This window comes from Gnatocerus cornutus, chromosome 10 (genome assembly GCF_029298725.1).
Source record: "Gnatocerus cornutus isolate USDA-ARS CGAHR chromosome 10, icGnaCorn1.1, whole genome shotgun sequence".
In the NCBI taxonomy this organism is placed as follows: domain Eukaryota; kingdom Metazoa; phylum Arthropoda; class Insecta; order Coleoptera; family Tenebrionidae; genus Gnatocerus; species Gnatocerus cornutus.
The window spans coordinates 2,275,073-2,302,465 of NC_142242.1; the positions used below are offsets into that span (position 1 = coordinate 2,275,073).

A 27,393-nucleotide genomic window follows, 5' to 3' on the forward strand; every position below is an offset into this window, starting at 1 on the left:
CCATTTTTAATCCTAAATCAGTGAAATTTGTTGGTCTTACTACTTTTGATTTGTTTATCAACTGTGAACTCCTTCGTCGACTATTGGTCACAGACCATTGGACCAATCAGGATGAATAATATCGAGTTCTCTATCTCACTCTCGCTCATACAATATTTGGTAATATTTGGTAAAAAATTGTGACGTAGTCATTTAAACTGTCATATTTAATCTAAAAGATTTCAAACATTTACAGACAACAAATATGTTCAGAAAATTATTTGCATCTCTAGTGCCAAAACAAAGCCTCCTGTTGAAAAGTACCTAATATGTATCTTGTTTGCATAAATTTTCCTTTCCAAAATCTGTTTTTGGCTAATTCACATTTGTCGGATTTATTTCTGTATCGACAATACGAATATTTTTCAAGTTGTTGCAATTAGCCAATCAATCAATGCAAATCTAAATTCTATGAATATTTTAGCTCTCATAAATCAGTCTCTTACTCTAACATTGCAAAATTCACACGTATTTTATAAATTCGATCACGTATTGATGAGCATTTAATTATCGATTTTTACCCATAACAAAAACATTTTTATTATCTATTTTTCAAAATTTTTGTATGTTTGTTTGATAACCTTATTCCAAGAAAAACTAATTAATTAATAGTTTTGATGAATTAAACAAATTTAGATAAACGGGAGAACAATAAGTACAAAAACTTCTGCGTTTTGGCTAATCTTCAGATAGTTTACGCTTTTCTTGACATTATTGTAAAAGGTCAAATTATTAATATAAAACGCAATTGCTACCATCATTTGACCGTTCTGCCTGTGAACTACAGATGCAATTATGGGTACTTCTCAATCTTCACCCCCTATTGAAAAGTATGTAAAAATTCTCAATTATCATTTTTTAACAGAAATTTTTAAGGGTTAATGAAATAAAATTTTATTTGCATGAAAAACAACATATTGGTAGGTACCTGTTTGTTTCCAATAAAAAATTTTCACGAAATTTTAGTAAAAGCTAGCGACATTTCTCCAAACACTAGTCTGAATTTTTACCTCCGGAACACTCTGGAAATGAAAGGAACTAAAGGGATGTGTTTTGAGGGTGGATGTGGAGCGTGTGTCGTAGTCTTACAAAGTGAAGATCAAACGACCAAGAAAAACGTTTTTATGGCAGTGAACTCGGTAATTTATACTTCGAAAAATTTTTTTTATTCCTTAATTTAGTGTTTGATCCCGTTACTTTCTTGCGATGGCTGGAGGATTATAACAATAGAAGGAATCGGTAACCCCGTGGATGGTTATCATCCTTTACAAGAAATCTTAGCTCGATTTTACGGCACTCAATGCGGATTTTGTTCGCCTGGAATGGTCATGACAATGTATGCTTTATACGAATCTGGGAAATTTACAATGGAACAGGTAGAAAACTCATTTAGTGGAAATCTCTGTCGTTGCACAGGTTATAGACCAATTCTATCAGCATTCAAATCACTGAGTTCGGATGCTAATCCGGAAATATTGGGAAAGTGTCCTGATATTGAAGATTTCGGTACCTGTTATAAAGAAAAATGCGCCCAGAAGTGTGCAAATCCATGCTCGCAGATACTAAATCAACCATTTTATATTGAATTTCCGAAAAGCAAATGGGTCAAAGTGCATAGTTTGCGAGATTTGATGACGACACTGGGGACTGATATGACCGCGACGTACAGATTAGTAGCAGGAAATACAGCTCAGGGTAAAAAAAAGTAAAAACTATAACCACAAAACCAGTTTTTATTACAGGAGTATACTCGTCATACAAAAACGAAGTCAATCTTTACATTGATGTAACCAACGTCCCTGAGCTTGTAGAATTTACAGTCGATAAAAATTCCTGCAAGTTAGGAGCCAACATCACTTTACATGACACAATTGAAATTTTTAACGACGTCGCACAGACTTCTGGTTTTGGTTATTTAAAAGACGTAGCCGACCATATTAACTTGATTGCCAATGTTCCTGTCAGAAATGTAATGCAAAAAAAGTTTGGAGCTTTCACTTATCCTGTGTTTTAGCGAGGAACTTTAGCAGGAAATTTAATGATAAAGCATGATCACCATGAGTTTCCTTCGGACGTATTTCTGCTTCTCGAAACTGTAGCGGCCACTCTGACCGTTGGTGAGTCAACTTCCACTTTTATATAAAACAACTTGAATTTATAGTTGTCGCTATCACTTCTCGTTTGCTTTAAAACTATTTTATTTTTCAGTTAATATCCTAGGAGTCGAAACTGAACTAACTCCACATGATTTCATTAACTACGACATGGTTAAACAAAGAACGGTGTTGAAAACCATCGCTTTACCTGCCTATGCGAATAATGTCAAATTTGTCAGTTACAAGGCAAGAATTTCTTTTTTCTTTTCGTGGGTAAAAATTTTGCAATTTTAGATTATGCCGCGTGCTGAAAATACGCACGCTATAGTCAACGCTGGTTTTCTGTTTAAATTTGACAACAATACTGTCAAAACTGCTAGGATAGTTTATGGAAACATAAACCCTAACTTTGTACATGCCACAGCTTCTGAAAGTATGCTAGCCGGAAAAGATCTGTTTGATAATTCAGTTTTGAAGAAGGTTTACAATAGTTTGGATATTGAACTTCAAACAGCTCCGGCGCCTCCAGATCCATCGCCTCAACTTCGAAAACTGCTAGCCATAGCTCTGTTTTACAAGGTTCGCTAACTGAAAAATTAGGCTGAGATTTAGGTGTTTATTTTAGGCAGTACTAAGCATCGCTCCTAATGATAAAATCTCACCCAAAAATAAAACGGGTGGGCAAAGACTAAAACGACCTGTTTCCTCAGGAACTCAAGACTTTCAGACTAACAAATCTCTGTACCCGCTGACGGAACCAATAACAAAACTTGAAGCTTTGGCACAAACTAGCGGTACTTCCACGGAACGATCACGACACTAAATAATTATCATTTTTCAGGGATTGCTCATTTCGTTATAGATTTACCGGATTTACCTTTCCAGTTGCACGCGGCTTTGGTTCTAGCTGATGCTCCTCCAAGCTCCGTTATTAGGGCAATAGATTCATCGGAAGCTCTGGTACTACCTATTGCCCATTTTTTTAATATTTCGTTTTTTTGTAGAAACTCGACGGTGTTGTGGCTTTCCTTGGCAAAGGTGACATTCCAGGTGACAACGTTTCCGTGACTCTAATGGATAAAATATTTTCTGAGGAAGAACTTTTCGCTAGTAACAAAGTCAAATATTTTGACCAACCCGTTGGAATAATCATTGCTCAGTCTCAAGAACTAGCAATGAAAGCCGTTGATTTAGTTCACATATCGTACAATTTTCCCACTAAACCCCCAATAATCTCAATCCGGCAAGTACTAAAACAGGGAACAAGCGACAGAATTACAGAATTTAAAACCATAAATGCGACACGAAAAGGAACCAACATTAAACATGTGATTAAAGGAAGTGTTGATTTATTTCAGCAGTACCACTTCCATATGGAAACGCACACTTGTCAAGTAGTACCAGTAGATACAGATAGTTTAGACGTTTATTCGTCCACCCAATGGATGAACTTGGTTCAAAACTCGATTTCAAGAGTGTTAAATATTCCGCAAAGTAAAATCCACGTGATAGTTCGACGATGTGGAGGTGCTTTTGGTGGAAAAATCAGCCGAGCTAATCTGGTTGCTTGTGCGACCGCTTTAGCAGCTTGGAAGTTAAAAAAAACAGTGAGAATGTGGTTGCCGCTCCGTACCAACATGTTAGCTATGGGAAAAAGATCACCATATTTGGCAAACTATGAGGTAGCAGTCGATGACGATGGAGTAATTCAATATCTTAATTGCAATCTCTATACGGACGTTGGATATCAGTTTGTCGAGTTTATGGCCATTCTTATTGAACCAGGATTAATGGGTACTTACACTTCTGATACTTTTACATTTCATATGAGCCGCGTTGTAACAGACACGCACGTAAACTCGTGGACGAGAGCGCCAGGTTAGTACTACTTTAGTACCAAAATATTTCTTCACTGTAATTTTAAGGTCATCTGGAAGCTGTAACAACGATGGAAGCTATAATGGATCATATTGCGTACACAGTTAATGTAGATCCGTTAAAAGTACGACAAGCCAACCTGTCAAATAAAACTCCACTTAACAAATATGTGGATGATATCAAATCGTGGGCTAATATCGATCAGCGAAAACTGACTATCGCCAACTTTAACTCGGTTGTTTTTTGTCGGTGTTAATTAAATCTAACAAATGATATTACAGCAAAATCGTTGGAGAAAAAAAGGAATGTCTGTCGTACCTCTTAGTTTCGAGCTTTTTCCTCTTGGTATGTTTACAGCAACGGTTTCTATATTTCACGGTGACGGATCGGTACAAATTAGACATGCAGGGATTGAAATAGGGCAAGGAATCAACACTAAAGTATGTTTTCAGAAAAACAATAAACCACTTAATATGAGATTTAAGGCCGCTCAAGTTTGCGCGTACAAATTTGGAATACCACTGGAAAAAGTGAGAGTTTTACCGAGCAATAGCTTTGTTGCTCCTAACGCTGGTACCACCGGCGGCAGCGTAACTTCTGAAGCAATCTGTTATGTATGTGTTGATCATGACCTTAGCAAATTAGATTACATTTTTTTTTATTTTCTAGTGCATCATACAAGCTTGCGATAAATTGCTCTCTCGTATTAATCCGTATCGACCTCAGGGTACTACATGGGAAGCGGCCATTAAAACATGCTACAAAAAATATGTCAGTTTATCAGACTCTGGACTGTAAACACACCCTAAAATTGTCTAAAATTAATCAATTTTTTTTAGATATTCCAGCGAAGATTCTAATCTCAAACCGTACTCTATTTACGGCATGTGTGCTATAGAAGTGGAACTAGACGTACTGACCGGTCAACATTTAGTGTCTAAAGTTGATCTAATTGAAGACGTTGGAGTGACTTTGAGTCCTTATATTGACATAGGGCAAGTCGAAGGGGCTTTTATTATGGGATTGGGGTACCAAACCACTGAAAAAATTGTTTACAACGAGCAAGGGAAGATTTTGACGCACAACACGTGGACGTACCACGTACCTGGAGCTAAAGACATACCAGTTGAATTTAACGTGAAGTTTCCTAAGGATAATCCAAATCCGATCGGGATACTCAATTCCAAAGCAACTGGAGAACCCTCGTTGTGTTTTACTGTTGGTATAGCTTTGGCGATCAGAAATGCAGCAACGTCTGCAAGAACGGACGCCTCTCAGTCAAAGTGGTACCCAATAGGTAATTAGTACTGCTCAACTTCTTAACTTAACATTTTAATTTTCAGCTGGAGTTACAGACGTGGCAGAGATCATCGCAAATAGTGGCAACGATTCTTCGCAGTACGTTTTATGAAAAAACATGACTTGCTACATTTTCTTATTAATAATAAATTTATCCAGGGTAATTTCAAATTAGTTTTATTGTGTGCATTTTTTTTACTTCGTGAAAGTAGGTGAAGTATAAACTGACATCTAAGTTCAACACAGGTGATTATAACTTGTAAATTATACGCCTCATACACATTATTCTTTTTCATACGACATTCTTGGATTGCGGTGAACGCAAACCAGTTCTATTTTTCCAGAGATACTGGATTTTCTGTTATAATGTAATTAAGATGAACATTTCTCCGATGGATCAAAACTTATAAATGATTGATTGCTTGATCATGCATGCATTTTACTGCAGTCGATGCAATGTGCAACAAACGCGATCATAGTGGTTTTCCGTGATTTTTAGTACTTTCAAATTGGAAATGGGGACCGCTGCGTCTTCTAAAGTACCAGACCTCACTAAGGTTGAGAAGTGGGTATATTTTTTCTTATCATGTTTACAACGTTTTTCCTTGAACTTTTTAACAATGTAAAAACATTTCTAAATGGTTTTTATTAATTTTAAGACAAAAGTAAGAAATCAATAATTAACGAATTCATTTTTAATTGTTCCTAAAATCCAATTTTTTACTAGATTTTGTGTTATTTAGACTCACGGAAATCAAATTTCATCTACAAGACAAGGAACATACTGGTATGTCTCGCGTATTTAACACTTATAGAATTTACGCGCCACCATTTTAGTTAACGGCGATGGCATCGACGCGAACACGACTCTCAACACTTATCTCAGAAAACATCTTTATCTAACAGGAACAAAAGCAATGTGTCGAGAAGGCGGATGTGGTACTTGCGTAGTGGCGATACACAGTCGGGATCCAGTCACCGAAAAAGAAGTGGTTCTTGCAATGAATTCGGTACGAGTCGTACCAATTATTTCTTCATCACCACTTCCTTATTTTAGTGTTTGGTTCCTCTCCTGTCTTGCCACGGTCTTAGAATTTACACAATTGAAGGAATTGGTGATCCTCTACGTGGATATCATCCGGTTCAAGAAATTCTGGCTCGTTTCAATGGTACTCAATGTGGGTTTTGTTCTCCTGGGATGGTTATGAACATGTACGCGTTGTACGAATCTGGTCATTTAACAATGCAAGAAATTGAAGATTCGTTCAGTGGCAATATCTGTAGATGCACGGGATACAGATCGATACTTGCCGCCTTCAAGTCTTTGTGTAAAGATGCAAATCGTGAGATTATTGGGGATTATCCTGATATTGAAGATTTGAAAATTTGTGACAGGACTAGGTGCGAATGGGAGTGCATCACACCATGCGATAAAAAGGAAAAAATGCCACATTATATTTTGATGGGTACTTCTAAGTGGATTAAAGTTCATAGTATGCGGGACTTACTGACGACCCTGCAGACTTATCAAAGCACAAGTTATAAATTCGTAGCTGGAAACACCGCACGAGGTATGGCGCCGATTTTCTCATCAAAATTTTAATTATTTCTTTTAGGGGTGTACACTTCGTATGCGGATCCAGTAGACACTTACATTGAGATTACATCAATTCCTGAGCTAACACAGTACGAATTTAAAGGCGATTCTCTTGTTTTAGGAGCAAACATGACTCTTACAAGCGCAATTGACTTATTTAGAACAATCGGTCAAGCTCATGCCAATTTTAGTTATATCAAGCAAATGGCTGATCACATAGACTTAGTAGCGAATCTGCCTGTCCGCAACGTAAGTTATACTCTTAGGAGCTCCATCTTCAAATTTATTCGTAGAGAGGCACACTTGCCGGAAACTTAATGATAAAGCATGACCACAACGAGTTTCCTTCGGACATTTTCCTCTTACTGGAAACAGTCGGCGCTCTAATTTCCGTCGGTAAAATTGCTTCCCAAGGTAACTACCACCATTCAACCATCATATTTTTTAGTGAGCTTCAATGGTAGTCAAGTCTGGTTACGTCCCAGCACGTTCTTTAAAACAGACATGAAACTCAGAGTCGTGCAATCGATAACTTTGCCTGAACATTCAAGTTCGCAAAAGTTTTTAAGTTACAAAGTAAGCGCGCTTAATTTGGATTTAGACGACTGTAACGTCAGAATTTTAGATTATGCCACGAGCTCAGAATGTCCACGCGTTCGTAAACGCGGGATTTTTGTTCGAATTCTACGCAAACGGCGTAATCAAGAGAGCCACAATTGTTTTCGGAAACTTATCCCCCAATTTTGTTCACGCCACAAATTCTGAGAAAATTCTAGTCGGGAACAAACTGTTTGATAACAGCACATTGCAGCTAGTTCTTGCTACTTTGTCCCAGGAATTGCAACCGGTGCTCATGCCACCAGATCCATCGCCAGAGTTCCGTAAACAGTTAGCAATAGGGCTGTTTTACAAAGTACTGTTATTTTTAGGTTTTCTAAATAAAATTAGTTTTTGTAGGCGGTACTGTGCCTTGCTCCAAAAGTATCACCGAGGAATAGATCAGGTGGTACTCTTCTTCAACGACCAATTTCTAAAGGAGCGCAAGACTTTGAAACAAACGCGTCTTTGTATCCCCTGACGCAGCCAGTTCCAAAAATAGAAGCTCTGGCACAGACTAGCGGTACTACTGTACTATCATACAATTATTTTGTTACAGTTAGATTTCAGGACAAGCTCAGTATATTGAAGACATGCCGGATCTTCCAAACCAGTTGTTTGGAGCTCTGGTGTTGGCACGCGTGCCTCCAAATTCTATACTCAGAAAAGTTAACGTCTCCAAAGCTTTGGTACTTCTGTCATTACCACTAATCCTGTCTCAACTAATTTTTTAGCAACAAGAAGGAGTTGTTGCCTTTTACGGCAAAGACGACATTCCTGGTGACAATAACTTCACTCCGCTAGGTCTCGCTTTCGTTACTTCCGAAGAAGAAATTTTTTGTGGTGGTCGAGTATTGTACTACGAGCAACCCATAGGAATTTTAGTTGGTAAAAAAGAAGACGCCGTGCTATACGCCGCTAGTATAGTCGAAATCACTTACGACGCCCCAAATGTTGGGCCTTTGCTCTCCGTGCGTCAAGTTTTACAAGCAGGACGACAAGACAGAATTCGACCTAATAGATCATATGACCCAATAAGACGCGGTAATGACATCAAACACGTCGTTCGTGGTACTTTTGATTTGTACCAACAGTACCATTTCCATATGGAAACGCAATGTTGTAATATCATCCCGACGGAAGATGGTCTCGAAATTTATGCTTCGACACAATGGATGGATTTAATTCAAGAAGCTGTCGCAAAAATGCTTGGAATTGAAAGCAGTAAAATTATTGTAACTGTACGAAGATGTGGCGGAGCCTTTGGTGCTAAGATCAGCAGAACTGGACTAATAGCCTGCGCTGGATCTTTAGCTGCCTGGAAACTAAGAAAACCAGTGAAAATCGCCTTACCCCTAAAAACAAATATGGCGGTTATGGGTAAAAGATTCCCTTTTTCTGTTGATTATGAAGTTGGTGTGAATAATAGCGGAGTTATTCAGTATCTTAATTCCACTTTGTACACAGACGTAGGAGCGCAAGTTGATGAAGATATTACTACTTTAACCTCGGGTGTCTTCCGGGGTAACTATAATACTGATACTTTTAGAATGCAGATGTTGTGGGCACTTACTGACACTCCGGTTAATACGTGGACAAGAGCTCCAGGTAAACGTCAAAATTTGTATCATCATCGTAACTTGTTTCTGTAGGTTCTACAGAAGGTTTGGCTTCAATTGAAAGCATAATGGAGCACATAGCCATCACTCTTAACATGGACCCTTTAGCCCTACGAATGGCTAATTTTAAACGAGAATCTCCACTTCCACGATACGTCAACGAGATAAAAGCATGGGCTGACATCGATAAACGAAAACAGCAAATTGAGATTTTTAATAAGGTTTTATTTTGGAATTACAGAAACTCGTAAATAATATCAATTGCAGCAAAACCGTTGGAAGAAAAAGGGACTTGCTGTAGTTCCCATGACGTTCGAAATGATACTGGGAGGTCCATACTACGCTATGGTCTCAATTCTCCATGGTGACGGAGCCGTGCAGATTTCGCACGGAGGTGTTGAAATTGGACAAGGAATCAACACTAAAGTAAGAAAACTTCTTCTAAATTGTAACAAAATGCAGTTTGTAGGTTGCTCAAGTCTGCGCCTATAAACTAGGAATTCCTTTGCAGAAAGTAACTGTCATTCCTAGTTATAGTTTTGTTGCCCCAAACAATTTACAGACAGGAGCCAGCCTTACATCAGAAGCCATCTGTTATGTATGAACACTTTTCTGCGAAATTTTCACTACTTTTGATATTTTCCAGGGCGTCATTCAAGCATGTGACCAGTTATTGGCGCGCATCGAACCAGTTCGCATAAAAATGGGGAATCCCACATGGGAAGCACTGATTCAACAATGTTTCGCTCTATACATCGACTTAACAGCGAGAGGACTGTAAGTACCACCAAAATTCAGTGCTTTTTTGATAATAATTTTTAGATATACTCCCAATGCCCCCAACGTTCGTACTTACGATATTTATGGTGTGTGCGCCTCTGAAGTTCTTCTTGACGTGCTAACAGGTCAATATATCCTCACCAGAGTCGATTTACTCGAAGATGCGGGACAATCAATGAGTCCAGTTATTGATATTGGTCAAATAGAGGGTGCTTTTGTTATGGGAATGGGGTACTACACAAGTGAGCAAATTGTTTACAATTATGAAGGAAAATTGTTGACTAATAATACGTGGACGTACTATCCTCCAGGTGCTAAAGATATTCCTGTTAATTTTAACGTGAAGATTGAGAGGAACAATCCAAATCCTGTGGGAATTTTAAAGTCGAAAGGTGTTTTAACCTCTGTAGTTACATTGGTTAATATTTTTTTGTAGCAACTGGAGAACCTGCAACTACTCTTGCAGTGTCGATTCCATTAGCTGTACGTCATGCTTTGGCGTCAGCTAGAACTGACGCGGATCCCTCGATTTCCAAGTGGTATCCTTTTGGTGAGGATTTTTCAAAACTATATTTTGATTTTATTCAATGAATTTACAGAGGGACCCACAACTGTTGAAAACGTTCTTATGAATAGTTTAAATCACTATACTCAATATACTTTATAGGTGGTTAAAAAATAAGCTAACTTTCTAGGTATTATGGTTATAACAATTTGACTACAAAGCAGAAGTTACTTTAGATAAATCAATTTTCGATTAATCGCGTTATCAATACTTGCGGATTAGAGTGCACCGCAACATCTCAAGGTGTTTACATCTCACTTAACTTTATCAGGCTATAAATGGATTTTGGATAAACAGGAAAAAGATTACAATCATGGCAGAGTGGAATTCAGGTATTCAAAACAATCAGCGCGCGTGTATTGAATTACACTGTCATTTAAAACAGCCACATCCTCTTTAGCGTGCTCTTAGTAATAAACAAATTGTTGATTTCTGTCTGGTGTTGTTCTTGTTTTATTATATAAAATCAATAAAGTCAGTAAAATGAAAGTGAACTTGTTAAAAACCTACTAAATACTCGTCAAACCCAAATACGTTTTAAATTGATTTTTCACGTGTAAGCAATTAATATTGTTCATATAAAGTGATAACAAGAAGCAACAATGACTGATAAAGACAGGTTATCGCTTTTTTAAAATCCGCAATTTGATGATACTTCAGAATTTAATAAAATCGTTTTGGAACGACCAATTCTGCAAATATAATGAAAAAATGATGAAATTGGCATCTCCACAATTCGCGGATAATAGAAACATAGAAGCCTGGAATAATTAGGACAAAAGACGTAAAAAAATTACAAAATTACAAAAAATACAAAATTCCCCCACTCTCTTAAAGGACCAGAAACAAAATTCAGTGATTAGATAAAATCAGCTATCGGTTAGAATTTTAGAGTAATGCAAATTGTGAGTAAACTATAAACAGGTTTAGATAAATTACCTGCTCATCAGTGATTGTTTGCTTTCCAAGTTATTTCGTTGCGGAGTGTAGTGACGTGCGCTAGGAAAAACATATCCTGGCAAATTTATTGCCACAATGGCATCAGATATAAAAAAGTTGGTACATTTCATTTAGTTAACAATATATTGAGTGTATCTATTTTTAGATCCCAACAAATTAAACTGTACGTTCAAGACAAGGAATATATTGGTAAGTACGTGTAATTTGCGCTATAATTATGGTCTGACGCGAACTTTCAAACTATTTCAACGTTGTCCACGTATCATTCTATTGACGTTTGTTTGATTTGTAGTTAACGCCGACAATGTAACGCCAAATACCTCGTTAAATAGTTATATTAGAAACACTTTACAACTAACTGGCACAAAGGGGTTGTGCTTTGAAGGGGGCTGTGGCGCTTGTATCGTCGTTCTATACACCAAAGATTCAGTTACCGACAAAGATGTGTACCTGGCAGTGAATTCAGTACGTCCCAATTCGATATTGTCACTTTCTAATTACGTCTTTGCAGTGCTTGATTCCTCTTTTATCATGCAATGGCTGGAGAATTTATACCATTGAAGGTATTGGGGATCCTGTTAATGGTTATCACACTATTCAGGAAACTTTAGCGACATTTAATGGGACGCAATGCGGTTTTTGCTCCCCTGGAATGGTGATGAACATGTATGCGCTTTATGAATCTAAAAAACTAACAATGGCGGAAGTTGAAAATTCATTTGGTGGCAACATCTGCCGTTGCACCGGTTATAGACCAATTCTTTCCGCGTTTAAATCACTTTGCACAGATGCTAGTTCAGAGATACTTGGTCAATATCCTGATATAGAAGACTTGAAGACCTGTAAAAAAGATAAATGCGAAAAGAAGTGTACAACGAACTGTAATGAGGTCAAAGCGCCGTTCTATCACCAACTCGCAGACTCTAAATGGATGAAGGTTTATTCTTTGAGCGATTTGCTTACTATTTTAAAGCAACTCGGAGACACCTCGTATAAATTGGTTGCTGGAAATACAGCTAAGGGTAGCATAATTCATTTCATAATTCAGAGTTTTTATGAGCGGTTTTAGGAGTTTTCTCTTCGTACAACCGAAGTGTGGATGTTTACATCGATGTCACGTCTGTTGCCGAACTTAAAGTCAGTGAAATCGTGGACTCGAGGTTAGTCTTGGGGGCTAATACTTCACTAACGACAGCCATGGAAGTCTTCAACCAAATTGGAAATGAAAATCCGGAGTTCTCGTACCTAAAACAATTAGCTAATCATATTGACTTAGTTGCAAACGTTCCTGTGAGGAATGTGAGTTTTAATTAAATTTCCCGGCTCTTCTTTCATGTCACCATTGCAGATTGGAACAATAGCCGGAAATCTCATGATGAAACACGATAACCACGATTTCCCTTCTGACATTTTCCTTATCCTAGAAACCGTAGGAGTTAAACTCTCCGTCGGTGAGTAGTCAATAAAACCTAGGGAACCACTCAAACATTTTCCTTTAAGTTGCAACCGATGGAACGCAGGCTGAATACCTCCCACACGACTTTATAAACCAAGATATGAAGTTGAAAGTTTTAAAAACGATCTCTTTTCCTAGCTACGCCTCTGATACTGTCAAGTATGTGAGCTACAAAATCATGCCTCGCGCTCAAAACACTCACGCCAACGTCAATGCTGGGTTTTTATTCCAATTTAATTCAAACGGCAATTTGGACGCTGCTTCCATTGTCTACGGAAACATAAATCCTAAATTTATACACGCTTCAGAAACGGAAAAATTGTTAACTGGAAAAAATTTATTCGATAACGAAACTCTGCAACAAGCTTACGCATCTTTATCAGATGAGTTGATTTGTGACGTAATTCCACCAGATCCGAGACCGGAGTTCCGGAAACAGCTGGCGATAGCGCTTTTCTATAAAGTATGAGCTTATAAGCGACTTAAAGGTTCTAGTTATGTTTTTAGACCGTTTTGATGATCGCTCCCAATGGTAAATTATCACCGGAAAACATATCCGGAGGTCCAATACTAGAACGACCGATTTCTACCGGAGCACAGGACTATGAAACTAACGAATCGTTATATCCGTTAACAGAAGCAGTCCCAAAAATAGAATCATTGGCTCAAACTTCAGGTAATTCATTCATAGAAGACATAAAATGGTGATTTTGGTTTTCAGGTCAAGCTAAATTCTTATACGACATGCCTGAAGTTCCTCACCAATTATACGGTACTATGATTCTGGCAGAGGCTCCTCCTAACTCCACCGTAAATAACATTGACGCCAGCAAAGCTTTGGTATGTCCGGAAATTGTTCTCACTTTAAATAAACTGCGTGTTTAGGAAATCGAGGGCGTCGTGGCGTTCTACACCCACGACGACATCCCCGGTGAGAATTGTTTCACCCCCTTGGATTTATTCCCGGCTAAAGAAGAAATTTTCTGTAGCGGTCGTGTTCTTTTCTATCAACAGCCGCTTGGTATTTTAATTGGGAACTCGACGGCTGTCTTAAAAACTGCAGCTAGTTTGGTGGAAGTTTCATACAGTTTGCCTCTTGTAGCACCTTTGCTATCAGTGCGTCAAATTCTAGCCACGGGTCGTACCGATAAAATACAAGAAGTTCAAGTTGTTAATCCTACACGAAAAGGTACTGATATCAAACACGTTGTTAAGGGTACGTTTGATATTTACCACCAGTACCACTTCCACTTGGAGAATCAGTGTTGCGTCGTTATTCCTAACGAAAACGGGTTAGACGTTTATCCGTCGTCGCAGTGGATGGACCAAATACAGCTTGCTATATCCCAAATGCTCAAGATAAACCAATCTAAGATTAACATTTCGGTCCGGAGACTTGGAGGAGCGTTTGGCTCCAAAATTAGCCGAAACGGATTGGTTTCGTGCGCGACAGCTCTAGCGGCGTACAAACTGAATAAACCAGTGAGACTCTACATGTCTCTAACGGATAACATGGCGGTTATTGGCAAACGGTTTCCACTGTCAACTGACTACGAAGTCGGTCTTGATGATAAAGGAGTGATTCAGTATTTGACCTGCACGCATTATTCCGATATCGGTGCTGTCCTCAATGAAATCCCAGGAGGAGAAATCCTTAGTAACTTTACTGGGAGTTACGTCAACGATACTTTTGAAATTCACATGAAAGTTGCTAACACGGATACACATAACAATACTTGGGCACGAGCTCCAGGAAGTACCGAAGGCTTAGGGTCCATTGAAGCAATCATGGAGCACTGCGCCATGACTTTAAACATGGACTCTCTGGCGTTCAGACAAGCTAATTTTCCACAGAACTCTCCGCTAACTAAATACATCGACGATTTGACCACATGGGCCGATAACGAGCAGCGGAAGAAGGATATCGACACATTTAATAAGGTTGCGACTAAATAAATAAGAACTCTTCAATCTCTGCAATTTTAGGCAAACCGGTGGAAAAAGAAGGGTTTTTGTATAGTACCCATGACCTACTTTCTGGGTGTGGGTGGTCCATTTTCAGTGGTAGTCTCCATCTTCCATGGGGATGGTACCGTACAGATTTCCCATGGTGGAATTGAAATGGGTCAGGGAATTAACACTAAAGTACGATAACTTTTTTTGAAATTTCTTAATTTAATTGTAATTTCAGGCTGCACAAGTTTGCGCGTATAAACTTGGAATTCCACTGGAAAAAGTTGCGGTACTACCAAGTAACAGTTTTAATGCTCCTAATAACACAACAACCGGGGGTAGTGTGACATCAGAAGCCGTTTGTTACGTAAGAAAATTATACATAATTTGCGGTTAAAGCTCCAAGATCAAATTAATATTCATGATAGCATGCGTGAAAATCTCATACAGAGTCGCGATATTAATATAAATCAGCAGCGTTTGTAATGAAAAATACATTTTTTCTCTATCAATTAATTTTTCTATCCAGGGCGTAATCCAAGCTTGTGATCAACTGATTATTCGTATTCAACCCTACAAGGATAAATTGCCAAATGGTACGTGGGAAGATTGGATAAAAGCCTGTTTCGAGGACTTCGTCAATTTGTCAGCAATTGGACTGTAAAGTGTTTAACGTAAATCGATTTTTCATCTGAATAAAATTTCCAGATTTTCGCCCAAAGAGCCCGACGTTCACGAATACTTGATCTACGGTGTTTGTGCCGTTGAAGTTCTCTTGGATGTCTTAACTGGTCAACACCTCGTTTCAAGGGTTGATTTGATTGAGGACACTGGACAATCGATGAGTCCTGCGGTTGATATAGGGCAAGTTGAAGGGGCGTTTATGATGGGATTAGGGTACTATACTACTGAGAAAATCGTATACAATTACGAGGGGAAAATATTGACCAATAACACGTGGACTTATACGCCGCCGGGGCCGAAGGACATTCCCGTCGATTTCAGGATTAAATTTCCTAAAGATAATCCAAATCCAGTGGGAGTGTTAAAATCTAAAGGTAATTGGAATGTGCTAATTTTAAAATGCAGGAGAAGTCACTCGGTCTAGCCACCCCAATTATGGCTGAAATCTGTCGCGCAATAACGACCGCTTTGTACAAACATAAACAGCAGGATGCGAGAAGCTAGCGCAATAAATCTTGAGATATTTATGTGATGGCTATCTTGACAATACGTGTCCTTTGGCGTTTGATATCTAATCAATATGTCCTATTGGCAAAGGAGTGACCAAGCGAATTCTAACCAAAATGTCCCAAGGCTAAAGTGGCCATTATTCGTGGACATAACGATCATCCTCGCTTTGGTTATTGCCAAATGGGATTATTTTTATTTCTTTTCTAAATTTTCTATTCAACAGCTACTGCGGAACCGCCTTTATGTTTGACAGTGGCGGTCCCTCTGGCGATCCGAAATGCCGTAGCATCGGCGAGATTGGATGCCGCTTCTACAAACGAAAAATGGTTTCCTTTCGGTAACTCCATTTATTATAAATAACCCGAATAATAACTTTATTTATTACAGATGGGACGACAAACGTGGAAAATGTTTTCATGAACAGTGCCAATAATTACAAACAATATGTTTTATAGATTTATTAAATAAATACAAGTTATATTCCATTTTTATAGCTCAAACATATCTCGAACGATTCGAAAGTGTTGAAGCGTTTCACATCCTCGTCCGATCTCACCCTTACGTCTGGCATTTTCCTTATTTTTTCAATCTGAGTGCCATCGATGTTGAGTTCAAGACAACATCTTTCCATTAAATTTCTATACGAAAGGTCGTGCGAATCCATTTCGATTTCTATATAATCGCTACCACTATCGGCAATTCGAATTTTAAAAACATGTTTACCTAATGAAAAAAACTGGTCAAGCGAAAATGTCCGATATATAATTTTATTTATTACCTGAGGGCGGTCGATACATTTTCGAGCAGTTTTACGACAAGACAACATAAAACTGACAATAGCAACGCTATCATCTTTTTATAGGAAATTTTTTGACGCGACAAAAACCGGTTTCGATTGGGGACGAATAAAAACACGGACCCTTTTCAACATACTTTATTAGAAACGGGGAATTTCCAATATTATATGTTTTTAAAAACAGATTAATTTGGTGATGAACAAGTGATCGATTATATGGATGGAATGGCCATTGCACTGTGGAAAGTAGAAACATCTACATAATAAGTCTTATTTACAGTAACAATTTCCCAATAATTTAAAGCCCCATTTATACGGCAAGTGAGATACATTGGTACTACATATACATGATTTTGGCACATGGGTAGGCTGGGGTTAGGTACTTTACATAATTTCGGTTTAGTAATCAGCTCGTTCAAATTAAGCACTCAAAATACAGTTACAGTGGTTATTTCACTATGAGACATTGTTTATATTTGCTTAGACGCAAATATATAGTTATATGTTTATTACACTATGTTGAGCACACTTCAAATCTAACAATTACTGTTGTTGTATATATTTATAATTGCTCAACAACTACTATCAAAATTTTGCAAAGCACTTTGAGCAATTTTGTTTCAAACAATAACATTTTAATAGGGCTTTCCGGCCCTGCGCCAAATTCCAGTTCAAATTAGAACAGCTCCAAACTCTGTTCTAACAAGACTCGTCAACTTTTAACAACTGATCAAAAATTTTGCGTTGCTTTATGTACATATAACCAGGAAATAGAAGAAGTTTGTTGGTGCGTCAGGGTAACAAGTAATGCAGCGATGGTCACACAAAAAAGCTAACACAACATTGAAGTGAATCGTTGAAAAGAACATGTGTAAAAGAGCTTACAAAATCTACAATTACAAGCCAAATTACGTTCTATTTTCCATATTACTGAATCAATGGTGAACTTTGACTCTCGCTGAAATCTAAAGTGTAGTACATATCCGTCGTGTCCAAAGATGGTAAACTACGACTGGGAGTAGCAGTCGGAGCTTTATCTTTCCCGCTGAACCATTCACTAAGAAAAATCAATCATTAAAGCGCAGATTACATCTCGTAAGAAGTTGCTTGTCTGCTAGATGTCGCTAAGTACACGATTCTTTTCCATGTATGAAATTTAAATTTTGACATGAATAGAGGTCGATCATTATTTTGATGAGTGTATTGGAGAGTGGTGATTCATGTGGTCGTGACAGGGGATTCATTTAGTGCTAATTACAGAGAATGAAGAGTCGTTAGTGTGACGTACTCACCTATTGGTCGAGGTCGATGGCTGCGATACCCTCCTCTTGCAACCCCATAGCGGATACGCCCGCAAAATAAAACGTTTATACGTTTTGTTCACTCGGCAGTGGCAAACTGTCACCTACACGGACAGATTAATGTGTAATATTTCTTTAGATGGCGGAAATTTATCATTTCATTTATTTACGACAAGCGCCTCGACGGCAAGAAGTGCGCGAAAAAACTTTCCAGTAACGGCACAACAAAACGCGTCGCTAACATGAAGGATTATGCTTGTACGCTGTACAAACGCACATCCATTCAAAGAAACAAAAAGCAAAGAAACATTGCAGAGATTCCCTCATAAATCAAAAAATTAGAGGTTACAGTGGAATCTCATCTTCTCGGATTGGAGGGATAATAAATGCGTATTAATACACACCATGCGTGCTAAGGGGATGAACCGTAATCGTGCGTAGCAATTAAGGGTTTAAACCGTTGCCGTTAATGATACTTACGATAAGTGCCACAATGACAAAAGCGCAGGTTAGTGTTCCAGCAGCGATATAAAGATTATGTAGATGATCAAGATGAATAGAAATTGGCATTTGAAGATCCAGCTCATTCTCTTTGTTGATTGTATCAACGTTCGTTATTGTTTCAACAACAAACTCATCTGCAAAGAGTATTTATTTTAATATCTGATATTCTTGGTAGATAACTTAATAACCTTCGCAAGTTTTGCCGGTATAGCCTGGTTTACAAGCACAATAAAACGAGTCCATATTACTCCAACAAGTTCCGCCATTCGTACAAGGATTGGTGCTGCAAGCCTTAAGTGTCGTTCGAATAACTTTCTAAAATAAGTTAAAATTTTGTTTGAGAAACTTACCGCACGCGATGGAATTAAACAATCGGGTCCGGAATATCCTTTGGGGCACTCACAGGAGTAGTTATTACCATGGTCCACGCAGTATCGAGGTTCGGGACAAGGGTTAGGTTCGCACAAATCCACCTGATAGAATTTCATATTTAATAGCACTCATTTCCCAGGGGAGTTTGTTTAATTGAGATTTCAATCAAATTCATCCCTACCTTTATTTGGCATCTCTTTCCCGTGAAACCACGTCCACAAGTACATGTGTAATGTCCAACGTGATCGGTACAAGTGCCTCCATTTGTACATGGCGATGATTCACATTCATTATATTCGTACTCACAGTGTGTCCCGGTAAATCCTGGAACAATCAATCCAATTAATCGCTTTCAAAACGAGTTTCTTAACGACGCATTTTACTGAAGCCGAAAAATGGAATCTGTTTTGCAACCTTAGTGACCTTCATTCACTCTCTTTTATTTGTTGGATCGAATTACAAAGTGACAAAGATTGAACCGTTAATGGGGACGCTATTCGCGCCCGTTAAGTAAGCCGTTAATTAGCGATTGTATTCGATCCTGGTAAAACTTTGAAATAGCGTATCCGTAACCATGTTCCCGTTCCGAATTACCATAATGTCTGGAGCTAATGTGATATAAAAGGCAATCTGAAGGGAATAAACTTCATTATGAACCCTGCCCAACCGTACTACATTCTAATACTTGTTTATTACAATGCACAATGCAGTGTTACCCCAATTTTCCTCCCGTCTGATCGGCATTAACATGTTATTACGCTCTGTGTTCGAAACAATCTAGCCTTTGTCTGCACACCTTCTCTCTCGTTTTATTACACACGGATATGCACACCTCAAAACTCGTCAAATACAGACTCTGTAACTATTTCCAAATAAAATCTACTATAAATTAACTCCTTCCACCATTGACTGCATTCTCCAATATGAAATACTTCAAGTTGAACCTCTAAACTCAATTAGTTAGTCCCTCCAGGGCTAAAAATATTTACGAACTTTGACAACTAGCCAACTAACAGACGTTCATCTAAAATGAACTTAAACTTCGTCAAAAACAAAAGACTTTTGCTGAAATGAAGCAACTTCTTGGCATTTAACGAAACTCATTTACTTCATAAATGCAAAAATTAGTAAGTACAAATTGCCTCCAACTCTTGTCTTTATTCGCCACTGCAAAAATAAAGAAAATCGGTATCTCTCTATCTAGACGAACTATCTACAACTTGCATAAAATTTCGAATTACTTCCAACCAACATGAAGTTGAAATATACACTTCTCTTGAAGTTTTACTGTAATACATCACATGATTTACATTTACAGTAGACTCGGTTATCAAAATTTAAATGCCACAGAACTGTTACTTATTGATAGTACAATGTAGATTCAAGCTATTGATTTATGTCGAATATGTTAAAACGAAAATGTAAAATGCAGAACTTGATAATTCCGCATTCATTCCGTTTGACTAAATAAAAGAAAATGGATATAATATTCTTGATCAAGCCTTCATAATTTCCATTTTAATTGTGCGAACAGCGCTGTTCTCTGTATCATCAATAAAAGTTATAAAACATTTAAAATTATTCCGAATCTTCTCGATCTGAGTGCACTAACAAATGCCGATATCTCACTTAATTCAATTGTGTCAATTTCAGCAATTCAGAGAGAAGCACATAAAAAAGTTCTTCGCTCGGCATAAATCAAGAGGATTATGTTAATTATACGTTTCTTTAAAATTTGAGTAAATGTCACGCAGAAGAAGTTTTTTTGAAAGAATTTTAGTCACGTATTATGCACAGTGTAATTTGCTAGTTGATAACTCGGCTCATATAGAATTTATTGTACAGAGTACAGAGTTTGGAGAATGAATACACTCTTTACAAACATCTTGAAAATTGAAAAATGGGTTCTTTTCACGATGTGTTTAGCCTGCGCCGTTTCAAAGAGTCGTGTGTTAGCTAGTTTTCAATAACTTTTTATCTCTGTGAAAAGTTCATGTTTTCCATGGCTCTCATTTGAAACGTAATAAATGACAAATAAAAATTCTCGTGTTGACATTTCCCTTAGCTTTCGAGTATTATTTGTTCCAATTTCGAATACGTCAATGCTGGGGATTTTCAACTATTGTCTGCTGATGCAATTTTACCGCGGATGTGAGGGTTGAAAAGTGATAATTCCAGCCTTGACACAAACGGATTATTTTCGTGCTTACTAAACAAATAATTTAATAATTAAACATCCCCGGAGAAAAATTGAGACGTCAGAACGGCCCTATCAATCGGCATTACACAATAATATCCCCATCGTCCTGTTAACATCACCAATTTATTTTCTTCCCTCTTTAAAGATAATCTAAATTGCACCCAATTTCCTTTAATTAAATTAAATAACAGTCTAGGAGACATTCGACAATAAAAGACGTTACTATTAAAGCTAAATTGTTAGGAAAATCAATTTAGATAGGTCTGACTGATCAAGCAAAAAACACAAACTTCCTCCACGCAGGGTACTGAAAGGTTCTAACCCTAAATTAATAAAGTACTTTCTACATCTGACGCATTCCTACACTCCTCTCAAGTGAAAACAGCTTTTGAAGTTAAACTCGAAAAGTAATTTGTACTTAATTTCGTCATAATTGAATAACAAAATCAGCTGGAAAAATACACGCCCTATCGGGCTTCAGCCGTACTTTACACAGCTCATAAAAATTCAAATGCAAGTAATTCCACAAAATTAAAACTTGGAAGCTACAACGCAAGCCATCTCCAAGACTCCTTCATTATTTTTTAATATTTTCAAAAAGTCGCATTATAGAAATTATTCCAGGAAACACTCCGCTAATTAGAAAATATCGCGGATTTTAAAAGTTTAAATGATCAAAACGAGGCAGGAAACTAAATCACGTCTGGTTTATAAACCCATATTTTGTTCCAAGGGATTATGATCAACAACAACGCCGGCGTAAATGTAAACAAATTAATCACAACAATTAAGAAAGACTGATCGATTGAATTTTTGTTGGAAAAATGCTAGGATGTCCACCGAAAGCTTTCGACTTTTGCAAGGGTGATAAGAAGCCAAATACTTACCGGGTTGACAGAAACATTTATATCCGTCCTCTTGATCGACGCATATCCCGTGGACGCAAGGTGAGGATTCGCAGTCGTTGTGGCTGTGTTGGCAAAGTGTTCCCGAAAATCCCGTAAGGCACTCGCATTTAAACTGTGTGACATTCCCAGTGCACGTCGCCCCATTCTGACAAGGCATCGATGTACAAGGATTCGTTTGTTCTTCGCACGTTTTCCCTGTGTAACCTATCCAAAAAATTCCGTTAAATATTTAATAGCACACGAAACAAATTCTCGAACCGAAACATGAATTATTTAAAAAAAACACAAAACTTCCTTCCCGCATTTACGTTCGGCCGCCCATATAATCTGATATGCATAAATTTCGAATTAACTCGCGTTCTTGTATAGGAAGCTCAAGGAATTGTGGTTCTTACAATACGCCTCAGAAATAAATTTTTTAGGTCTTAAATTCGTCCGCAATATTAGGGTTGCGGTCGAAGCTGAACGACCTCGCAGAGACCATGCAAAGGAGTATTGTGTGCTAGAGCGTATTTCAAATATGTATGCTGCTATGGTGTGGTCAACAGCTAATAACAACTCGCAGCTCACAAAAATAAACAAACCGCGAACGGTGGCCAATTTTTGCGGTCCAATGAAATTGTTCAAAGTTAATCAACCCGTTATATTTGCCATTGAAAACCAAACCGCAGAAATTCAAGAAACGGCTTTATTCAGCTATGGCACCAATGCAGAAAGCAGAAAAAATGCGCAAATAACTACTTAAAATGTGCCGTGCTCGCAAATGCTTTCGCGGCGATGCAGAGCTACAATTTCACTCTTGTTATAATTCTCTGGCAAATGTACAGAAAAATAAGTAACAGGGATGGAATTGGAGGTTTGAGATAAATTGTTGCTCCCGGCGCATCCACCAAAATTTCGTTATATTTTAAATTTGACTTAAAAAAAAGTTAGGTTTAGTTAACAGCCACTGATTAATTTTGTTTTTATCATTACACATTGACTATAATATTTCATGGTGATGCTTCAAATGAGATTTTTAGTCAGAAAAATAAAAATTTCTAAAAATTGTGTCTGTTGATTTAAATTTTTGAAACTTACAGCACACAATCAATAAGTCAAAAACAGTAATTTTCCCAAATTTTACTATTGTAGCATCAAAATTGTCAAAATTATAGACTTGAATCGAAAACGCAAGAAATTTTTCGCTCATTATAAAATTAAAATTTTTAAAAATTGTGTTTATTGTACTAAATTTTAAACTAACTAATAAACTAATAAAAGATAGTAATCTCTCCAAGCTTCATTCCTGTAGCATCAGAAATTTCAAAATTACTGGCGTTACTAGAAGATATTAAACAATTTATGGTCGCCTTGAAAAAAAAAATTAAAAAATTATGTTTTTTGATCTAAATTTTTGGAATTTGATACACTTTACAAACAACCCTAAAGTAGTATTTTTTCCAAATTTCATTGGTCTAGCGTCAAAACTATTAAAATTACAGCCTTGAATAAAAATGTTGAAAATTTTTAGTTTGTCTTGATAATGAAAATTTCTAAAAACTGTATTTGTTGCTCTAATTTTTTGGGATTTGGAACAGTGAATAAGTAAGTCAAGAATAATAGTCTCCTAAAATTTTATTAATCTAGGACTAAAACTATAAAAATTACAAGCTTGAGTAGAAATTGTTGAAAATTTTTAGCTCGTCATAAACATGAAAATTTCTAAAAATTGGGTTTTTTGTTTTAATTTTTTGGGATTTGGAACAGTCAATGCACACATCAAAAATAGTAGTCTTTCAAAAATGTATTGTTGTTGGATTAAAACTAGCAAAATTGCAGGCCTGAATAGAAAAAGTGGGTTCTTTCAAAAAATTGTGTTCCTTGTTCTAAGTTTTTGAGATTAAGGCCTGACACCGAGCTAGTCAAAGATAGTAATCTCCCCAAATTTTATTGTTGTAATATCAAAACTATGAAAACTACAGTGAAGAATAGAATAGATACTAAAACGTCTTCAAATTTATTTTTGTCCAAAATTTATTAACTAGTAGTATCAATTAGTTATAGTATATTTAAATATATTTTAACCATCAATCGTAATGATTGACAGATTTAATTGAGGCATGTAGGACCTGGCGCATGCACTAAAGTTTTGGACGCCCGACAAAAACAAGAAAATGTATAAATATAGTAACGCCCCTGGCGTATCCGCAAAAACTGAGCACGCCTGAAAACTTTTGTTGTCGCAAACATTTTTTTTATTACAACTTAGAATCCGTCAGAGTAATTCTATGCTAACTTCAGGAAAGTAATCAATAATTTAGCTGATGTGGAACGAGTGATCCCATGACACCACTTCACCTAGATAAGCCGTCTAATAACAATAAAATCCCGAACTAGTGATGGCGGCTATAGTTGAATAGCTAATACTAAAGCTAGAGGGAAATCCATAAATGCATCATTACTAATTTGGGCAAAGCGAAAAATACACAATGATGTACAGATTATACTGATCCTGAAATCAATTCCCTTTATTTGGCTAAATAAACATAATTAATTATAAACACGAAACAAAACAAATCAAAATAAATATATATATGTACTCAGTGGGAGTAAACAGGTTTTTCGTACGATATGAATGTGGTTGACGTAGTAATGATAACGAACTAGACACCGTTAAATTTAACGAAAAGAATAAGTTTTGTTTAATGTACACGTCGTAACAATATTATAGTAATGCTATTGTAGCAAACAATCAACTTGAAAAGCACACGCAATGGTACTTTAATTTATCAAATATTACAGCATTAGAGTTATGGATATACTGCGCCAACGGTTATTAATAACATATTTTACATATGTACATACAAATTGGTTTCAACACATGACAAAAATCATTTTCAATAAACCGTATTATCTGTTAAAAACATTTTCCTACGTTTTTTTCCTAAAATAAGACGTGATATTTACAAGTTTATAAAACAAATAAACCGGTCATACAGTGGACACTCCGCCTGTAACTTTTATTCTCCATGTGGAGGTAAAATAAATTTTGAATTACGACAGTTTTCGTTATCTAAGTCGATGGGCTCATATATCTTGCTCGGTCTTGTCTGATTTTGTAATAACAGTAAATGGAACATGCATTTCCAGAGAATAAAATTTAATGTTTTGTGCAATATTCTTTATTTCGCATTTTCAAATATGCGAATAAAACTTGAATAGACCAAACTTCTATCACTTAGAAACAATACAACTCAGCGGAACACCGAAGTAGCTAACAACTTTAAAACAATTCCCAAAAACAGAACTAAGAGCGCGTGAACGGGAGCAAATTAACAATTAAAGTAACTACATTTTCGGTGGGTTTTTAGTGGAGTTCGCGGTTTTATGTGTCCGAAATTAACAGTTTCTGCATAGTGAGTACTGACTACACAAATATGATCATATAAAATCACTGATACACTAAAATTACCAATTAACAATTCATAAAACGCAAAGCTGTGTTGTATATACGTTGATTATAAGCACACGGTATGGCTCAATGCACAACTTTTCATTGTGCAAACTTTATAATGTTTTATTTATCGCGTCAAACTCACCAATATTCTGACCGTTATTGTTAGATTTAACAGTTAAAAAAATATGAGTGACACGTCAGTACCTTTATTGTAATTTTATTTTTAATAAAAATATGGTAGATGAGCCGCGGCAATTTGGAAATAATGAACTATTCGTTATTCTCTTACCTGTTCAAACTAAAAATTGTATAATATTTGACCCAGATCTGTATTATGAATATTTTACTAGCAGTGTTCGGGATCGCAGTCGATGTTTTTTCGCCTGATGCTGTCACACGCCCACATGAACACGAAAGTTCAAACTAATAGTCTTTTTTTTCTGGATATCCACAGAATTTCTAGTTCGAACTAGAGAAATAATAAAATAGTAATGATTCATGATTTCCATGTGTTTGAGGAATAAAAAGAAGTGAGTTTTTCGGAGGGTTCTCTATATATGCAAATAGCGCGGAAGCTGAACAGATGTCTGTATTTTTTAAAAAATTCCAAACATGAAGTTCTATATTAAAAATCGCGAGCACCTGTGAAGTTTTGGTTGATCGATGATTAGAAATTGGTGATATGTGACTGAGATTGAGAGAACGACACCTGAAAAGTCATGTGTTCATTCAACAAGCCACGGGAGGATTACCTACAAACTTGGACGACTTGAGAAAGTTTCGATCTGAGGAGAAATAATCTGTGCGACGTATCCATCAATTATGTCCACTTAATTTCGAGGATTTCTCTCATATTTTTTCACCTATTTAAATGCTGCGCCACGACTCGCTTTTATACGTCTGGCAGATCCAAAGAATTCGATAATTTACGATATCAGTTAATGATAAAAAACTGTTTTAAGGGTGGAGATTTTATAGGTCGCAATTTGAAGCATCTGCGGTTCTATAACTCATCTATATAATAGCACCAAAGAGTAACTATGGCGTTTAATTATTTTTCTTAAATTTGCTCTCCGCGAGATCTTATTAAAAGATAGGAAGCGAATAACGAGGGTGTATTTTCAGATATTGATTGAAGCATTGCATTATATTTGAAGCATTTTTCTGTTTAGGTTTAGAGTCCTTAAGGAAAAATCGCGGGTTAAGCCGATTGGAGGCCTGGTTATAATAATAGGAGACTGATCTTATAGAGATTCTCAGTAAGTAGCTTTAAGCACTTCAATCAGTTCAATGAGCTGTGTTAACAATGTCGGCTCGGCATGAACCTATAAATTGTGAAAATCATTCATCCGTTCAATTACAAAATGTAATTTATGTCTAGTATATATAAATCTGTATTGTCGACGATACGTGTCAATTAACGAATTGGTTATATTATTCGAAATGGCTGCGAAACTTCTAAAGTTTGCGGTTTGACCCTCTGCATCATCGACCGAGAAGCTGACCAATAAGGGACAACATTTCAAACATACACCTATTGACCAACCTAGTTACAAAATAGAAGAATATGCGGTTTGTTAAAATTGCACAAGGGTTGCCGCCGGTAATTCGAAGAGACAAGAAATCGCTTAAAGATTCAAGACCGATAGCTCCAAGTCGATTATACACCGACAAAATTTTATAGCACACAATAATTTTTTATCTGTCCAAACTCTTAGGAAGCCACAAATCAAAAACGTCTTTTGCAATTTTTATCAGTTTAAATTGAGACGAAGACTTCGAGAAATTTCCTAATTACTTTGTCATCTAAAAAGTTATTATTGATGATGTTAGCATAAAA

The 27,393-nt window shown here is 36.9% G+C and overlaps 5 protein-coding genes across 6 annotated transcripts in view; 3 read left to right on the plus strand and 2 right to left on the minus strand.

Annotated features, from left to right (window-relative positions):
* Window positions 1-665: 665 nt before the first annotated feature.
* On the plus strand, window positions 666-5,476 carry LOC148167102 (xanthine dehydrogenase-like). Of its 2 annotated transcripts, XM_088047908.1 has the most exons (17): window positions 668-869; window positions 916-959; window positions 1,006-1,178; window positions 1,221-1,734; window positions 1,782-2,008; window positions 2,054-2,156; window positions 2,248-2,381; window positions 2,430-2,714; window positions 2,761-2,929; window positions 2,977-3,095; window positions 3,140-4,013; window positions 4,061-4,248; window positions 4,295-4,453; window positions 4,499-4,627; window positions 4,683-4,807; window positions 4,853-5,310; window positions 5,357-5,476. In XM_088047908.1, the coding sequence occupies exons 1-17, from the start codon at window positions 835-837 to the stop codon at window positions 5,422-5,424; spliced, it is 3,804 nt and encodes a 1,267-aa protein (XP_087904034.1). In that variant the 5' UTR covers window positions 668-834; the 3' UTR covers window positions 5,425-5,476. The 2 variants fall into 2 exon arrangements, with proteins under 2 accessions (XP_087904035.1, XP_087904034.1); XM_088047909.1 differs by lacking the exon at window positions 5,357-5,476 and having other exon boundaries at window positions 666-869; window positions 4,683-4,784; window positions 4,853-4,958.
* Window positions 5,477-5,791: 315 nt separating this feature from the next.
* Window positions 5,792-10,903, plus strand: LOC148167103 (xanthine dehydrogenase-like). Its single transcript, XM_088047900.1, has 18 exons — window positions 5,792-5,877; window positions 6,056-6,099; window positions 6,150-6,322; window positions 6,370-6,883; window positions 6,929-7,158; window positions 7,203-7,305; window positions 7,358-7,485; window positions 7,535-7,822; window positions 7,867-8,029; window positions 8,077-8,195; window positions 8,241-9,114; window positions 9,159-9,346; window positions 9,393-9,551; window positions 9,595-9,723; window positions 9,772-9,902; window positions 9,948-10,297; window positions 10,342-10,455; window positions 10,505-10,903. Exons 1-18 carry the CDS (start codon window positions 5,828-5,830, stop codon window positions 10,570-10,572), a joined length of 3,825 nt encoding a protein of 1,274 aa, XP_087904026.1. The 5' UTR covers window positions 5,792-5,827; the 3' UTR covers window positions 10,573-10,903.
* A 459-nt stretch (window positions 10,904-11,362) lies between these two features.
* LOC148167104 (xanthine dehydrogenase-like) lies at window positions 11,363-16,518 on the plus strand. The gene is made up of 16 exons (XM_088047069.1): window positions 11,363-11,525; window positions 11,576-11,619; window positions 11,723-11,895; window positions 11,942-12,452; window positions 12,500-12,729; window positions 12,779-12,881; window positions 12,931-13,349; window positions 13,394-13,562; window positions 13,608-13,726; window positions 13,772-14,827; window positions 14,873-15,031; window positions 15,078-15,206; window positions 15,369-15,499; window positions 15,548-15,897; window positions 16,257-16,370; window positions 16,421-16,518. The coding sequence occupies exons 1-16, from the start codon at window positions 11,506-11,508 to the stop codon at window positions 16,486-16,488; spliced, it is 3,795 nt and encodes a 1,264-aa protein (XP_087903195.1). The 5' UTR covers window positions 11,363-11,505; the 3' UTR covers window positions 16,489-16,518.
* Window positions 16,477-16,879, minus strand: LOC148167105 (putative ANKRD40 C-terminal-like protein). Its single transcript, XM_088047072.1, has 2 exons — window positions 16,812-16,879; window positions 16,477-16,756 (listed from the first exon to the last, which is right to left on the minus strand). Exons 1-2 carry the CDS (start codon window positions 16,828-16,830, stop codon window positions 16,509-16,511), a joined length of 267 nt encoding a protein of 88 aa, XP_087903198.1. The 5' UTR covers window positions 16,831-16,879; the 3' UTR covers window positions 16,477-16,508.
* A 73-nt stretch (window positions 16,880-16,952) lies between these two features.
* Window positions 16,953-27,393, minus strand: part of LOC148167106 (uncharacterized) — a 49,933-nt gene continuing 39,492 nt past the window's right edge. The window contains exons 7-13 of the mRNA XM_088047070.1: window positions 22,094-22,318; window positions 19,188-19,330; window positions 18,985-19,107; window positions 18,823-18,925; window positions 18,611-18,768; window positions 18,122-18,234; window positions 16,953-17,886 (exon numbers count right to left, since the gene is read on the minus strand). Coding sequence (XP_087903196.1) covers window positions 17,757-17,886; window positions 18,122-18,234; window positions 18,611-18,768; window positions 18,823-18,925; window positions 18,985-19,107; window positions 19,188-19,330; window positions 22,094-22,318 — 995 coding nt within the window. The 3' untranslated portion in view covers window positions 16,953-17,756. The remainder of the gene's footprint in view (window positions 17,887-18,121; window positions 18,235-18,610; window positions 18,769-18,822; window positions 18,926-18,984; window positions 19,108-19,187; window positions 19,331-22,093; window positions 22,319-27,393) is intronic.

What these genes read in the sequence shown, in the direction of transcription:
- LOC148167102 (XM_088047908.1), top strand. Translation starts at nt 835, where the DNA reads ATGGGTACTTCTCAATCTTCACCCCCTATTGAAAA. An exon ending in CCATAGCTCTGTTTTACAAG is followed by an intron (nt 2,715 to 2,760) that starts GTTCGCTAACTG and finishes TGTTTATTTTAG; the next exon opens with GCAGTACTAAGCATCGCTCC. An exon ending in AGCTTTGGCACAAACTAGCG is followed by an intron (nt 2,930 to 2,976) that starts GTACTTCCACGG and finishes ATCATTTTTCAG; the next exon opens with GGATTGCTCATTTCGTTATA.
- LOC148167103 (XM_088047900.1), top strand. Translation starts at nt 5,828, where the DNA reads ATGGGGACCGCTGCGTCTTCTAAAGTACCAGACCTCACTAAGGTTGAG. An exon ending in CAATAGGGCTGTTTTACAAA is followed by an intron (nt 7,823 to 7,866) that starts GTACTGTTATTT and finishes TAGTTTTTGTAG; the next exon opens with GCGGTACTGTGCCTTGCTCC. An exon ending in AAATTGAGATTTTTAATAAG is followed by an intron (nt 9,347 to 9,392) that starts GTTTTATTTTGG and finishes TATCAATTGCAG; the next exon opens with CAAAACCGTTGGAAGAAAAA.
- LOC148167104 (XM_088047069.1), top strand. Translation starts at nt 11,506, where the DNA reads ATGGCATCAGATATAAAAAA. An exon ending in AGGAGTTAAACTCTCCGTCG is followed by an intron (nt 12,882 to 12,930) that starts GTGAGTAGTCAA and finishes TTTTCCTTTAAG; the next exon opens with TTGCAACCGATGGAACGCAG. An exon ending in CGATAGCGCTTTTCTATAAA is followed by an intron (nt 13,350 to 13,393) that starts GTATGAGCTTAT and finishes TTATGTTTTTAG; the next exon opens with ACCGTTTTGATGATCGCTCC.